This window comes from Papio anubis, chromosome 9 (assembly GCF_008728515.1).
Source record: "Papio anubis isolate 15944 chromosome 9, Panubis1.0, whole genome shotgun sequence".
Classification (NCBI taxonomy): Eukaryota; Metazoa; Chordata; class Mammalia; order Primates; family Cercopithecidae; genus Papio; species Papio anubis.
This window is the reverse complement of record NC_044984.1, coordinates 50,572,699-50,587,986: the sequence shown is the minus strand read 5'-3', so window position 1 is coordinate 50,587,986 and position 15,288 is coordinate 50,572,699. Positions and strand designations below refer to the sequence as shown.

Sequence of the window (15,288 nt, the reverse complement as noted above, 5' to 3'; positions counted from 1 at the left end):
GAGATGTTTTTTGTTGGAGTGAGACAATGGCAACTACAAGAAGTGGTAGCTTGGAGACGCTTTTTCAGAATCGTATGTAAATGTAAATAAAATAATATTTGGAAAACTTTGCTGTTTGTGATATGAAACAGAAAGGAAAAAGGGCGGGCTTACTGGGAAATGCAGTGTCGAGAGGCAAATTCCCCGGGAGCCCTTTTCCTGCCGCTATGTATGTGCATGGGGGTGTGTGTGTGTGCATATATGGTGTGTATGTGGTGTGTTGTGTGTGTGTGGTATGTTGGCTGGGGGAAAGGAAGTTTGCTGGTGTGTGGAGAAAGTAGGAAGTATATAGACTTCAGTTTCCCCAGCCATAAATAGGAACGATAATAACCACTTTGTTCACTGTCAGCACTAGCCAAAATGGGGTGGGGTGGGTAGCCATGCACAGAGAGATTAGGAAAAGGGGTCCGAAATCAATGATCACATATACATATTCATATTCTGTTTCTCACCATTCTTTCAGTAAATAGGAAAGAGATGAACTATAAAACTAGGCACATTTTTTTAATGAACTACAAACTAAATTACAAATAACGTTAATAGCAAGAGCACTCAAGGACAAGGGTGACAGAAACAAATCATAAACAAAAAAAAATGCTTTTTTTTTTTTAAGCACTGTCATTACAAAACCCGAAGGTGCACATGGCAACAAATCCACCCACTCTAACCAAAAAAAAAAAAAAAAGCCAACCTTACTATGGGATATAACCTGAAATATAAATATAATTGCTCATCCTTCTTTTAAAGAAATATTTTTGCCCATGCCCTCACTCAATCACAGCCCTGAAAAAGTGTCAGTACTCTCAAAATGATGCCTAAACCCTAATTTCCAACTCCTATGGGGTAGGAGGTGGACTTCAGAGGAAAATGGGATCAGGGATCCCTGGCAACTGAAGAACTAAGAACACTAAAAGGAAGAGAAAAATTCAAACATCTCTCACCTGCCTCATAAGGCCATGGTGAAGCAATAGATTGGAATGAAGCACAATCCCTGTCCCAGGGCCTCCCAAATTCCTCATGCCTGTAGAAGGGACAAACAAGGGGACTGGGGCCAATCATTTTTCTGCAGCCCCACCCGGGCTGAGTCTTGAGTCTCCCAGCCTATTAGGTGAGGCAGAACACTAACCAGGGTATAAACTGATTGGATCTATTTTTTCAACCGAATTCTTTAAAATAGACTCCTCCCAGTGGTTTTGTTTGACTTGGTTCTCAAAAGTTCCAACTTAGCCCCCTGCTATCATTTGGCCTTTACAAACATTGCGGCAGCAGGAGGCTTGGGATCCCGGTCATCTCAAACACTGGAAATAATAATTATGGGGCATTCAGAGATTGGTACGGCAAATCTAACATGTAGGAAGGCTTTTTTTTTTTTTTCTTTTTTTTTTTTTTATAGCAACCCTCTTCAGCAGTAACTAAGAGAAGGGGGAAAGGGTGGTGGAGGCTAACTTAAGTGCATCTAATACTGAAACTTCCTTTCATTTTCACTGGTTCCTCCCTTTCACCCCTGTATTCCCAGAGTTGGCTGGCCAAGACTAGAAGGTGAGTGTTTAAGGCAAGAACAGAGGGCCCACCTGAGTCCAAATAGCCCAAGGCCAAGCCAGGTCAAGCCCACACTGGAGCAGAGGGTGAGATTAGGGCTGGGGGCTTCGAGAAGGCTATCAGAGTCGAAGATGGGGTACTGGCTTGGTCACATCCTGGAAGAAAGGGTGAGCCAGGGCTGCCTTGGCCGAAATCCGCTTGTTAGGATCGTAGTGCAGCATTTGCTAGAGGGAGAGATGTATGTTGACTTCAATCATGTGATAGTGGACTAAATGGGCAGCAGATGTTCCCAGAAATTAGGAAACCAGAACTCCTTCTACCCAAGGCGGAATTCTTACTTCCATCCTCCCATAGCTGAATCAGTGTGCCAACAGGGAGAGCAGGAACCAGGGAAACAAAATACTGAGGCCCAGATTTCAGGGTCTCATCCTTCCTTCATCCTGGAAAAGCCCTTCCCTGGGAGAAATGAATGAGGGAAAACAGGTGCCCACTCTCACCGATAACAAGCTCCGTCCATCTTCATCCAGGGGAGGTACAACTTTACTAAAATCTTGCCGGGCCCACTTGGGGAAACTTGGCTTGTAATCAGGCATAGAAGTAACTCCTGGCCACACCACCTCATCTGGGGTCCCCAGAGTCCGAAAGATCCGGAAGAGCTGGTCAATCTCAGAATCTCCAGGGAATAGGGCCCGGCGAGTCACCTGAAAATGGGGAAAGAGAAAATACCAAGACCTACGTTGACGTCAGTCAAAACTCTCCTCTATACAAAGGAGTTCCCACAGACAGTAGAAGGTCAGCAGGGCCCCATGACTCCCTCCCCAGGGCCTTTCATGGGGTCAGTCACACAGAACCTGAGACAATGAAGTCCCTTCATCTGTCTCCTCGCCCCCTCCTTCCTTCCCCCAACCATGGCTTTGCAGATCCCCAAGGCTGGGTGGGTCTGGGAGGGGCTGAATGTCTGCGATGCCACTGACATGTAGCAAAGGGATCCCAAGCCACTCACGGGGTATGGGGTAGACACTGCAGTCATCCCCCAACCTTGTGATGCAGCCACTTCTAGATAGGAGCACAGCGGGCAGAGGCTCTGTCTTCCATTTCTTCTGTGTTCCCCACAGTACCTAGCATGGTGCTGGCTACCCACTAGGTGCTTAACAAATATTTTTGGATGAATTGAGAGAGGAATACGGACAATTGTAAGGTAATGCACTGGGGGATAAATGCACATTACATATGTACAGGCTAATGGTCTTTAAGCTGTTGGTTACAACCCAGATAAAAGACAATAAAACATATTGCTGATTTGAAGCCTCAGCCTACTGCACTGCACTGTTGTATTAAAGGAGATAGGAGCTTCTACATAAAGCCAGGCCTCAAGGATCCTTCAATCTGAAAAGCCAGAGGTTGAAGGGGGACATGATCTAAATCCTTTTTTTTTTTTTTTTTGAGATGGAATCTCGTTCTGTCGCCCAGGCTGGAGTGCAGTGGTGCGATCTCGGCTCACTGCAACCTCCATCTCCTGGGTTCAAGCGATTCTCCTGCCTTGGCCTCCCAAGTAGCTGGGATTACAGGTGTGTGCCACCACACCTGGCTAATTTTTGTATTTTTAGTACAGATGGGGTTTCACCATTTTGGCCAGGCTGGTCTCGAACTCCTGACCTCAGGTGATCCACCTATACCTCAGCTTCCCACAGTGCTGGGACTACAGGTGTGAGCCACTGCACTCTGCCTAAATCTGCAGTTTAAATGAAGGGTGTGGATAAAGTGACCACAATTGTCTTTACTACATTGCTGGCACCACACAATAAGGTCTACAAGCCTTGAAATGAAGGCCTGAAATAAAAGAGGCACTAAATGGAATCATTCTCCCAAATATACGCAGACTCAGCTAAAATGGCTGCAGAAATGCTTTATGTCATTTCAGGGATAAGAGAAGTATACTAGGTACTAAGGCTGTTTGAGGATATCCTAACATTGTGGTTGATATTGGGGCAACAGTTGCATCCTTTCCCACCATTCCCCTTGGTGCTACTTTAGAGACAGACCCCTGTGATAGAAGGGCCATAGGTCTGGGCCAAGAAACAGTTCTGTTGTTCTTGAATGTGGGGAGGAGGGGGCTGGGTGAACTTGGGCAAGCCTCCATACCATCTCAGCAAAGATGCAGCCCAGGCTCCAGATGTCCACGGCTGTGGAGTAGTATTTGCAGCCCAGGAGGATTTCAGGAGCTCGGTACCACAGGGTCACCACCTGAGGGACAGGAATAGGGAGAGGTGGAGTGGTTTATAGGGTATGGAGATTCCCACATCTCAGTTCCCCAACACTACTCTGCTAACTCATGGCCTCTTAACAAGCAGTTTCCTTCCCTCCCTCTTTCCCCTCTCACTGATTTCCAGTCCATAGTTCTGGAGACCATATTATCTGAACCCCCAATTTGAGATCTTCCTGGAAAAACTTGAGACAAATGGTCATAATTTGATTTCGAAATTTTTTCTTTTTGTAGATTTGTAGAGATGGGGTCTCGCTATGTTGCCCATGATGGTCTCGAACTCCTGGGCTCAAGTGATCCTCCCACTTCAGCCTCCCAAAGTACTGGTATTACAGGCATGAGCCCAGTTAGCAACACAGTATGAATTCCATGCATGCCCTAAGACTCTTGAAGATGTCAAGAGATTATTTCTACCTAGTAAGAAACTGTTAGCCAGATATTTTTAGTAAATTTGTGAATACCCTAGTTAACACCTCTTGGGAAGCTCAGAGAAGAAAGGCATAAAGGGACTCACCTCATGGGTGTAAGTACGAACAGGGACTCCAAAAGCTCTGGCTAGTCCAAAGTCTGCTAGCTTGATAGCCCCCTCTGTGTTAATAAGCAGATTCTGAGGCTTAAGGTCTCGGTGGAGGACCCGATGAGAATGGCAGAAAGCTAGGCCCTGGAGCAGCTGGAACAGATAGCTCTGACAAAGAAGAAAGAGAGGACTGTGTTTCTCCATCACAGTGAGCAGACTGGGTTTGCTCTGTGACCCCAAAACTCTACTAAAGCCTTTACTATGTTGGATTATAGTTACATATTTACAAGCTATTTCTCCCAATGGACTGTCAGCCCAGAGAGGATAAGGACCAAGTCTTACTCAATTTTGCTTCCCTTTTCTACATGCTGTGCATTGAACAAATGTTTGTTAATAAAGTAGCTCTGGGAGTGAAGAATCCAGCCCTAAAATAGACAATAGAGACTTACTAGCTGGTTCTTCCACCAAACAGAAGGGCTTTTTGGAGGAATTTACCAAGTGCTCTCAAATCCCATTTATCTGAGTTTCATCTGACCTCCCACCTGAGTTGCTAGGTTGACTCACTAGAGTTTCAACTTTGATTGTTCAGTCCAACCCTAGGGTTAATGAATATAATGAGCAGGGAAGGAGACACAAAAAGAAGGGGAGTGTGTGTGTGTGTAGGAGATGAGGGCTCAGAAGGAGGCCAAGATCATAAAATATCACCCTGAATTGCCTGCCACCAGTCCCCCAAGACATGCCCATGATGGGAGGAGCTGATGAGAAGCATTACCTTGATGAGGGGAAGAGGAATGCCAGTGAGAGCAGAGGCATCCATGAATTTCTTGAGATCTTGGTGCAGAAATTCAAAAACCAGGTAGAGTTTATTTTCTGTGTGAATGACATCCAGCAGCCTAGAGAAGTAAAGTTTGAGGAAATGGAGCTGCGAGAGAGAGAAAAGCCCACACTGTACAGACAACTCATCCTCCTTTCCAGCTGGATTGCCTCTCAGACACATACTCACTTGACAATATTAGGATGGTTAAGCTCCTTAAGCAGAGAGATCTCTCGGATGGCAGTACTGGGCACACCCTCAGTCTCACTTGGAGAGGTTGGGAAAGCAGAGACAGGAATATGGTTACAAATATTCCCTTTTCCCCCACCTAGTCATTTCTTTCCCCCAAGGAGACACCACCCAGCACCCCCTAGGAAAGTCAGAGAAAAGAAAGGGTGCTGGAAAGAGCTAATTCTTGGGTAGTCAGGGTGTGGCTTTTGCACATATTAAGGTCATTATCTTGTCTTTTCCCAGGGGTAGGTAAGTAAAGCCGTCTGGTGCAGGTGAAGCAGGGAGGCTGTAATGAGGGAAAAAAAAAAAAAAAAAAAAAGCAGGAGTAGTCCCCAGTCTCTCCAGAGGGGCCAGTGAGGTTCAACTGCCATTCTTTGGAAAGAGGAGAGAATTCTAAGGTGAGGGTGGGGCAGTGAGGAGAGCTCTTCATTCAGAAAGGCGCTCCTCGCCGGTTCCCACATAACTCCACTCCATGGAGAGTCTTGGACCTCATCTCAGAGGCCTCCTTTCTCTCCCCGAGTCTCTGTGTTCGCACATTTGGGGGCACGATCCGGCTCAGTTTGGGAAGAAAGTTTTCCATGGATTCCACACCATCCTATACTCTCCCCAGGGAGTATAAGTATGCACTCCACCTTCTACTGGCCCCCAACCCACCTCTCCACTTCTAAAGAAGTCCGTCCCTGTTGTCTTCCGGTCCCTGGACGGCTACCCGCCCGTGGGGGATTGGGGGGGGGACAGTCAAGGAGGTCCCCAGTTAGGAGTCCCGGGTACAGAGGCCACTCACGTGTCCAGGCGGATTTTCTTAAGCGCCACCACTTCTCCCGTCAACTTGTTTCTGGCTTTGTACACAACTCCGTACGTGCCCTCCCCGATCTTTTCCACCTTTTGGAAGTTCTCCATGAAGCGCCAGCGAGTCGGGTCAGCCCGGCCCTGGAGTGGGGGCCTGGGAACCCTGCAGAAGGCGGACCCTGGCTCTCGGGGGCCGAGGAGGGGGAAACAGGGCCCAGTATCGTGCCCCCGGGTCGGGATGGAACGCAGTATACCTCTCGCTCTTGTCAATTTGGCCAACTTGAAACAATGTTGCCGCCTCCCCCCGAGTTCCCGACCGCCACCAGAAGCCCCGCCCCTGCTTCCCGCGTTTCCCTGGCTCCGCCCCCAGGCATTTCTATTGGTCAACGTCAGAGCCGGGGGGCGAGTGCAGCGCTCCTCCCCGCAAATGACCCCGCCCCAGGCAAGTTTGGTTCTTCGGGGGCTGGACAAATTTCTTTCTCGGTGGGGCGGCTGAACAGTCTTCCCAAGTACCTACTTTGGGTCCAAGTTTCCTACCTGTGTCTCTAGTCTGTAGGGATTTCTTGATTTCTAACTCACTATTTTCACCACTCCTGGGGAAAATATGTATCGACCTAAGGTTAAATTCCACCTGGCCCAGGAGCCTCCTTTGAAAAGCAGGAAACTAGGAATCTCGTTGTAAAGAATTCCTGGGCCTCAGAGGAGTCATTGCCTCTGCCTCATAGCCTACCCCGACGCTGTCTCTGTTTTGGGATGCAGGCTTCTGTTTCTGTTTTTTTGAGAAGTTCCTGGTTTAATTCACTCTCCCATGATGAACTGTTGTGTCTGGTATGTGTTATGCCTGCCTTTCAGTCAGCCCTTGCCCGGGAGTATGAGAGTGACCCAGTGAAACCAGAAACTGCCATTGAGTAGCAGGATGGGAAAGCAATGTCTAGGGACCAGGATCCCTTTGTCAGTTTTTCCTTCTTCCTCTTCTGTGGCCCCTCCCAGGCCTTCTCTGAGGGAGAAGAGGAAGGGCTATGCAAATGAGCACCCTTTATAGGGGCCTATCCCAGTCCCCCCAGTGCCTTTGGTTGCTGGAGGGAAGAACACAATGGATCTGGTGCTAAAAAGATGCCTTCTTCATTTGGCTGTGATAGGTGCTTTGCTGGCTGTGGGGGCTACAAAAGGTATGTGTGGATATGTGGACATGAGCAGGTGTGAACTTGGGGATGAATTCCCCCTGCTCTGGTTTCTCTCCTCCTAATGGGAGATAGCGGCAATATTTCAGGCGTCTCCCACTCATTTGATTTAGTGAGAATGTGGGCACCTGGGCTCCCTCCCTACATGGAGATTTGGGATTGAGCCTGAAAATAATCTCATATGCTTGGAGGGGCAGAAGAATAGAAGGTCTCTGTGGCACTGATTCTGAGGCTTCCTTGGCAGTGAGCTGGAGCAGGGGCTCCAAAGGGGTGAAATGTGCGGGAGACTCTTTTAAGAAATGTCTCTTGGGGTAGGAGATTTAAAGTGGGGAGTCAGAGAATGTAGTATTGGGTAAGAAGACTAAGGAGATACAATCCTCTCCCCTTGGGATGGGTACGGGTGAACACAGCCCAGACCTTTTGTTCTGGGGCTGGGAGAGATAGGCAGAGGGGTCTCAGCTGAGCATCACATGAAAGGGCTCTGGGGGATTGGGCCTCGTGACAGGAGCAAGGGGAGGGGGTGAGGTGGTGAGAGGGTCTGGAATGTCCCGTGCTGCTCTGAGGAGAGTTGGAAGTGGAGAATGAATGGGGTATCTTATGACTTCTCTTGCTCTAGTGGTGGGATGCTCAATGAGATGATTCCAGATCCTCCCCCAGCAGAATCAACTAGGGTTACAGCACACATTAGAAAGGGGATGAGGCCGGGCGTGGTGGCTCACGCCTGTAATCCCAGCACTTTGGGAGGCCGAAGTGGGTGGATCATGAGGTCAGGAGTTCGAGACCAGCTTCGCCAATATGGTGAAACCCCGTCTCTACTAAAAGTACAAAAATTAGCTGGGCATGGTGGCGCATGCCTGTAGTTCCAGCTACTCGGGAGGCTGTGGCAGGAGAATCACTGGAACCCAGAAGGTGGAAGTTGCAGTGAGCCAAGATCACACTACTGTACTCCAGCCTGGGTGACACAGCGAGTCTTCGTCTCGAAAAAAAAAGAAAGGGGATGAGGCCTGGCACAGTAACTCATGCCTGTAATCCTAGCACTTTGGGAGGCTGAGGTGGTTGGATCACTTGAGGTCAGACCAGCCTGGCCAATATGGTGAAACCCCATCTCTACTAAAAATACAAAAATTAGGTGGGCATGGTGGTGCGCCCCTATAATCCCAGCTACTTAGGAGGCTGAGGCACGAGAACCACTTGAACCTGGGAAGCAGAGGTTGAAGTGAGCTGAGATCACACCACTGCATTCCAGCCTGGGCAAAAGAGCAAGACTCTGTCTCAAAAAAATAAAAAAGAAAGGAAATGAGGAGGCTCACACCTGTAATCCTAGCACTTCGGGAGGCTGTGGCCATAGGATTGCTTGAGCCCAGGAGTTCAAGACCAGCCTGAGCAACATAGTGAGACCCTGTCTCTACAAAAAGTAAAAAAATTAGCCAGGCCTAGGCCGGGCATGGTGGCTCATGCCTGTAATCCTAGCACTTTGGAAGGCCAAGGCAGATGGATCACCTGAAGTCGGGAGTTTGAGACCAGCCCGATCAACATAGAGAAACCCAGTCTCCACTAAAAATACAAAATTAGCTGGGCGTGGTGGCGCATGCCTGTAATCCCAGCCACTCAGGAGGCTGAGGCAGGAGAATCGCTTGAACCTAGGATGCGGAGGTTGTAGTAAACCGAGATCGCGCCATTGCACTCCAGCCTTCCAGCCTGGGCAACAAGAGCGAAACTCTGTCTCAAAAAGAAAAAAAAATATATTATCTGGGCCTGGTGGTGAGCACCTGTGGTCCTAGCTACTTGGGAGGCTAATCAGGAAGATGGCTTCAGCCCAGGAGTTTGAGGGTGCAGTGAGTGATGAATGTGCCACTGCACTCAGGGTGAGAGAGCAAAACCCTGTATCAAAAGGAAAGGAAAAGGAAAAGGAAAGGAGAAAGAAAAGGGGAAAGGGAAGGAAGTTTCTGCAGGAAAGGGAAAAATGGGGTGAGGGTAGTTTTTGCTGTGCTGAAATATATACAGATAGGAGGGGAGGGGAGAGAGGTTTCTGCAGGAAAGGGGAAAATGGGGTGAAAGTAGTTTCTGCTGTGCTGAAATATATGCATTATATCCCAGCCCTGCTTTCTCCCTAGATGCTTAGTCTCACAGATTTCTAGGAAGTTCTTGATCTGACTTTCCTCGCTGTGCTGCAGTTTCAAGTCTTTTTCTTTTACTACATTCCTTAATGTATCCTGGAAAGAGTCTGTTCACACCCACCCACCCAAGGCTCTTAAAAAAAGATTGTGCTTATATTTCGGATCCTGATTTTAAAAATCATAAGACATTTTTCTAGATATTAATGAAATTTTATATGGACTGAGTTTGATAATTTTGTCTAGCATGAAATGACATTGTACTTATGCAAGAAAATACTCATATTTTTTTAAATTTGTAGGGTTAATACAATGTTTGGGATTTGCTTTTGCATACTTTAGCCAAAACAAAAACAACAACTAGTAAGGATAAACAAAGCAAATGTGGCAAGGTGTTGACAGTTGTTGGACCTGGGTAGGGCAGATGGAGGTCCAGCATATCCTTTTCTTCTCAGACTTCTCTTGGTCAGTTACAATAATTTTGTCTACCCTGTCCCCATGCCCAATCTCTGCCAGCCTCTAATCCATCCTCCTCACTGCTTGCCATCATGATCTTTCTAAAACACAAATTTGATCATATTCAAAAGTAAATTTTTTTTTTTGAGACGGAATCTTGCTCTGTCGCCCAGGCTGGAGTGCAGTGGCGTGATCTCGGCTCACTGCCACCTCCGCCTCCCAGGTTCAAGCAATTCTCCTGCCTCAGCCTCCTTAGTAGCTGGAACTACAGGTGCCTGCCACCACGTCCAACTAATTTTTTGTATTTTTAGTAGAGACAGGGTTTCACTTGGCCAGGCTGGTCTTGAACTCCTGACCTTGTGATCCACCTGCCTTGGCCTCTCAAAGTGCTGGGATTATAAGCGTGAGTCACAGTGCCTGGCTAAAATAGAAGGCCACTTTTTGAGACGGAGTCGCTGTGTCACCCAGGCTGGAGTGCAGTGGCTGATCTGGGCTCACTGCAAGCTCAGCCTCCCAGGTTCCAGGTATTCTCCTGCCTCTCAGCCTCCGGTAGCTGGGACTACAGGCATCCCGCCACCACGCCCGGCTAGTTTTTTGTATTTTTAGTAGAGGCGGGGTTTCACCATGTTAGCTCAGGATGGTCTCGATCTCTGACCTTGATCCGCCATCTCCCGGCCTCCCAGCGTGTGCTTTGGGATTACGAAACTTGAGCTTCCACAGCATCCAGCTAAAAATAGAACACATGGCATGTGAATTATCTTGATTTAAAAACAAAATAGGTCAGGCACAGGGCTCACACCTGCATCCCAGCACTTTGGGAGGCCAAAGCAGACGGATCACTTGAGGTCAGGAGTTGAGACAAGCCTGGCAAATGGTGGCTCGCTAAACATGGCAAAACTAAAAATACAAAATTAGCCAGGTGTGGTGATGAAGCCTGCAGTCCCTTCTGGGAGAGCTGAGAGCGAATTGCTTGAACCCAAGCGGGAGGCTGTAATGAGCCAAGATCAGCATACTGTATTCCAGCCTAGAGGGGTGAGGCAAGACTTCATCTCAAATAATAATAATAATAATAATAAGAAGTAAATAGGGTGTTTTGGTTTTGGTTTTTGAGACTGAGTCTGGCTTTGTTATGAGCTGGAGTCGCGGTGAAACCGGATCTCAACTCACTACAAGCTCCGCCTCGAGAAGTTCATGCCATTCTCCCTGCCTCAACCTCCCGGTAACTTTCGGGACCACAAGCGCCACGCCACTACGCCCGACTGGATTCCCCGTATTTTTAGTAAACGAATTTCACCGTGTTAGCCAGGATGGTCTCGATCTCCTGACCTGCATTGATCCGCCGTCTTTCGGCCTCCCAAAGTGCTGGGATTACAGGCAGGCCACCTGGCCCGGCAGGTTTTAGTTTTTTTTGTTTGTTTTTTGAGATGAAGTCTTGCTCTGTCGCCAGGCTGCCGTTGCACAAGGGCAATCTCGGCTCACTGCAACCTCCCACCTCCGGATTTAAAGCTGATTCTCCTGCCGCCAGCCTCGGTAGCTGGAACTACAGGCGCACACCACCACACCCGGCTAATTTTATATTTTTAGTAGAAACAGAGTTTTACCATGTTGGTCAGGATAGTCTTGATCTCTTGACCTCGCCCAGTCTGCCCTCCAGCCTCCCAAAGTGCTGGGATTGCAGGCGTGAACCACCACGCCCAGCGAATAAATATGAGTTTTTTTTTTTTTTTTTTTTTTTGAGGCCGAGGTCACCGCTCTGTCGCCCAGGCTGGAGTGCAGTGGCGGATCTCGGCTCACTGCAAGCTCGCTTCGGGTTCACGCCATTCTCCTGCCTCAGCCTCGGGGTAGCTGGGACTGCAGAAGCCGCCACCCGCAGCCCGGCTGGTTTTTTGTATCTTTTATTAGAGGCGGGGTTTCGCTCGTGTTAGCCAGGTTGGTCGATCTCCTGACCTGCGTGATCAGCCCGTCACCGGGCCTCCCAAAGTGCTGGGATTACAGGCTTGAGCCACCGCGCCCGGCCATAAATGAGTTTTTAAAATGCACTTCGGCCAGGCGCAGTGGCTCATGCCTGTAATCCCAGCACTTTGGGAGGCCGAAGCAGGCAGATCACCTAAGGTCGGGAGTTCGAGACCAGCCTGACCAACATGGAGAAACCCCATCTCTACTAAAAATACAAAATTAGCCCGCGTGGTGGCACATGCCTGTAATCCCAACTACTCAGGAGGCTGAGGCAGGAGAATTGCTTGAACCTGGGAGGCAGAGGTTGCAATGAGCTGAGATCGTGCCATTGCACTCCAGCCTGGGCAATAAGAGTGAAACTCCATCCCCCCCCCCAAAAAAAAAAGCACTTCGAATGTGAGAATGAATTGGGTGACATGAATAGACTATTATCCCTGAGAAGGGACTGAAAGGATCCTAGGGCCCTTCATGGCACATTCCTTTTAGGACCCAGAAACCAGGACTGGCTTGGTGTCTCAAGGCAACTCAGAACCAAAGCCTGGAACAGGCAGCTGTATCCAGAGTGGACAGAAGCCCAGAGACTTGACTGCTGGAGAGGTAGGAACTTCGAAGTTCCAGGGGAGGGCATGGTAGGAATGGGATGAGGAAAAAAGCAACATGACCTGCACTGAGTGTAGCTTGGGAAGAAAAGGAGGGGAAACATATACAGGCAGGGGAAGCCCAGGACTCCCAGCTAATGTAGCTTTCCTTCCCAGGTGGTCAAGTGTCTCTCAAGGTCAGTAATGATGGGCCTACACTGATTGGTGCAAATGCCTCCTTCTCTATTGCCTTGAACTTCCCTGGAAGCCAAAAGGTATTGCCAGATGGGCAGGTTATCTGGGTCAACAATACCATCATCAATGGTGAGTACTTCTCTATTCTAGGTCCTTATTCCTAGGGCTCAGGTTCCCTGGTATGCCCAGTGAGCTCAGGGAATGCCCCTTCCTCCTCTACTTTTTTGTTTTTGTTTTTGTTTTCGAGACGGAGTCTCGCTCTGTCACCCAGATTGGAGTGCAGTGGTGCGATCTCGGCTCACTGCAAGCTCCACCTCCCAGGTTCACGCCATCCTCCTGCCTCAGCCTCCCGAGTAGCTGGGACTACAGGCGCCCACCACCATGTCCAGCTACTTTTTTTTGTATTTTTAGTAGAGACAGGGTTTCACCGTGTTAGCCACGATGGTCTTGATCTCCTGACCTTGTGATCCGCCTGCCTCGGCCTCCCAAAGTGCTGGGATTACAGGTGTGAGCCACCATGCCCAGCCTCCTCCTCTACTTTTTAAAACAAGTTATAAATGTAATACATACTCATTGTAGTTAAAATTTAAAAACACAGAGAAGGCCGGGCGCGGTGGTTCACACCTGTAATCCCAGCACTTCGGGAGGCCAAGGCAGGCAGATCACGAGGTCAGGAGATCGAGACCATCCTGGCTAACACGGTGAAACCCCATCTCTACTAAAAATCCAAAAAAAAACTAGCCAGGCATGGTAGCAGGCGCCTGTAGTCCCAGCTATTGGGGAGGCTGAGGCAGGAGAATGGTGTGAACCCAGGAGGCGGAGCTTGCAGTAAGCTGAGGTTGCGCCGCTGCACTCCAGCCTGGGCGACAGAGCAAGACTCCATCTCAAAAAAAAACAAAAACAAAAACAGAGAAAGCAAAAAGAAAAGAAAATTATAGCTGTAGTCCCTGCTACTCAGGAGTCTCAGGTGGGAGGATCATGAGCCTAGGAGGTCGAAACTGCATGATCACGCCACTGCACTTCAGCCTGGGTGACAGAGTGAGACCCTGTCTCAAAAAGCAAAAAGAAAAGAAAATTACAGTCCCTAAAGTGGAGGACAGCAGAATTCAGGGGACCTAGAAGTTGAACAGACCTATATTTAAACTTGTCCTTGATATGTGACCTTGGGCAAGTTACTTGTTTTGTGTTTCCTTTTTTTTTTTTTTGTTCTTTGAGACAGAGTCTGGCTGTGTCGCTCAGGCTAGAGTGCAGTGGCAGGATCTCAGCTCACTGCAACCTCCGCCTACTGGGTTCAAGTGATCCTCCCTCCTTAGTCTCCTGAGTAGCTGGGGGTAGCCTCCTGAGTAGCTGGTACAGGCGCATGCCACCATGCCCGGCTAATTCTTTTATATTTTAAGTAGAGACGGGGTTTCACCATGTTACCCAGGCTGGTCTCAAACTCCTGAACTCAAGTGATCTGCCCACCTCATTGTGTTTCCATTTCCGAAGAAAAAAGGATTGTTGTAAGGATTAGAATGTGATAATATGTGTAAAGTATTTAATGCAGTGTCTGCTGCAGCCTACAGTAAAGGCTAAATAAATGTTATCTAGTGCTGTTATTTATTTATGTATTTATTTTTGAGACAGAGTCTCGCTCTGTTGCTCAGGCTGGAGTGCAGTGGTGCAATCTTGGCTCACTGCAGCCTTCACCTCCCAGGTTCCACCAATTCTCCTGCCTCAGCTTCCTGGGTAGCTGGGATTACAGGCTCCCACCAGCACGCCTGGCTAATTTTTGTATTTTTAGTAGAGACAGGGTTTTACCACGTTGGCCAGGCTGGTCTCGAACTCCTGACCTCAGGTGATTTAACCGCTTCAGCCTCCCAAAGTGCTAGGATTACAGGCATGAGCCACTGCGCCTGGCCCCCAGTGCTGTTATTTTTATTCCACTAGCTAGAGCAAATCACTCTAAATATTTTGATATGTGGCTATGTATATACATATATACACATACACATATATCTTCTTTTTGTTTTCTTTCTTTCTTCTTATTTTATTTATTTATTTTAGAGTCAGGGTCCTTCTCTCTCTCCCAGGCTGGAGTACAGTGGTGCAATCATAGCTAATTGCAGCCTCAACCTCCTGGGCTCAAGTGATCCTCCTTCCTCAGCCCCTGGCGTAGCTGGAACTACAGGTGCATACCACCGCACCTGGCTACTTTTTAAAAAATGTATTTTGTAGAGACAGGGTCTCGCTATGTTGATCAGGCTGGTCTTGAATTCCTTGCCTCAAGCAATCCTCCCATCTCAGCTTCCCAAAGTGCTGGGTTTACAGCCATGAGACACCACACCTGGCCAATTAAATTATAGCTTCCGGCCAGGCACAGTGGTGCATGCCTATAAACCCAGCACTTCGGGAGGCTGAGGCGGGAGGATTGCTTAAGCCCAGGAGTTCAAGACCAGCCCTGGCAACATAGCAAGACCATGTCTCTACAACAAAATAAAATTAGCTGGGTATGGTGGTGCATACCTGTAGTCCCAGCTACTCAGGAGGATTGCTTGACTCTGGGAGGTTGACACTGCAGTGAGCTGTGATCACACCACTGCACTCCAGCCTGGGCATCAGAGGAAGACCCTGTCT

At 48.5% G+C, this 15,288-nt stretch overlaps 2 protein-coding genes across 4 annotated transcripts in view; one reads left to right on the top strand and one right to left on the bottom strand.

The window, feature by feature from the left end:
* Nucleotides 1-517: 517 nt before the first annotated feature.
* Nucleotides 518-6,625, bottom strand: CDK2 (cyclin dependent kinase 2). Of its 2 annotated transcripts, XM_009180921.4 has the most exons (8): nucleotides 6,188-6,625; nucleotides 5,362-5,439; nucleotides 5,131-5,251; nucleotides 4,356-4,526; nucleotides 3,721-3,822; nucleotides 2,582-2,725; nucleotides 2,076-2,279; nucleotides 518-1,802 (listed from the first exon to the last, which is right to left on the bottom strand). In XM_009180921.4, exons 1-8 carry the CDS (start codon nucleotides 6,301-6,303, stop codon nucleotides 1,698-1,700), a joined length of 1,041 nt encoding a protein of 346 aa, XP_009179185.1. In that variant the 5' UTR covers nucleotides 6,304-6,625; the 3' UTR covers nucleotides 518-1,697. The 2 variants fall into 2 exon arrangements, with proteins under 2 accessions (XP_009179185.1, XP_009179184.1); XM_009180920.4 differs by lacking the exon at nucleotides 2,582-2,725.
* An 8-nt stretch (nucleotides 6,626-6,633) lies between these two features.
* The window catches only part of PMEL (premelanosome protein), a 13,361-nt gene continuing 4,706 nt past the window's right edge, over nucleotides 6,634-15,288 (top strand). The window contains exons 1-3 of one of the 2 annotated variants that reach the window (XM_009180922.3): nucleotides 6,634-7,361; nucleotides 12,386-12,496; nucleotides 12,655-12,801. In XM_009180922.3, coding sequence (XP_009179186.1) covers nucleotides 7,286-7,361; nucleotides 12,386-12,496; nucleotides 12,655-12,801 — 334 coding nt within the window. In that variant the 5' untranslated portion in view covers nucleotides 6,634-7,285. The remainder of the gene's footprint in view (nucleotides 7,362-12,385; nucleotides 12,497-12,654; nucleotides 12,802-15,288) is intronic. The other variant, XM_009180923.3, reaches the window with a different exon arrangement.

Excerpts from the sequence above, each read along its gene's own strand:
- CDK2 (XM_009180921.4), bottom strand. The coding sequence starts at position 6,303 with ATGGAGAACTTCCAAAAGGTGGAAAAGATCGGGGAGGGCACGTACGGA. Across the intron at positions 4,527-5,130 it reads TTCCTCTTCCCCTCATCAAG|AGCTATCTGTTCCAGCTGCT; the intron begins GTAATGCTTCTC and ends CTTCTTTGTCAG. Across the intron at positions 1,803-2,075 it reads ATGGACGGAGCTTGTTATCG|CAAATGCTGCACTACGATCC; the intron begins GTGAGAGTGGGC and ends CTCTCCCTCTAG.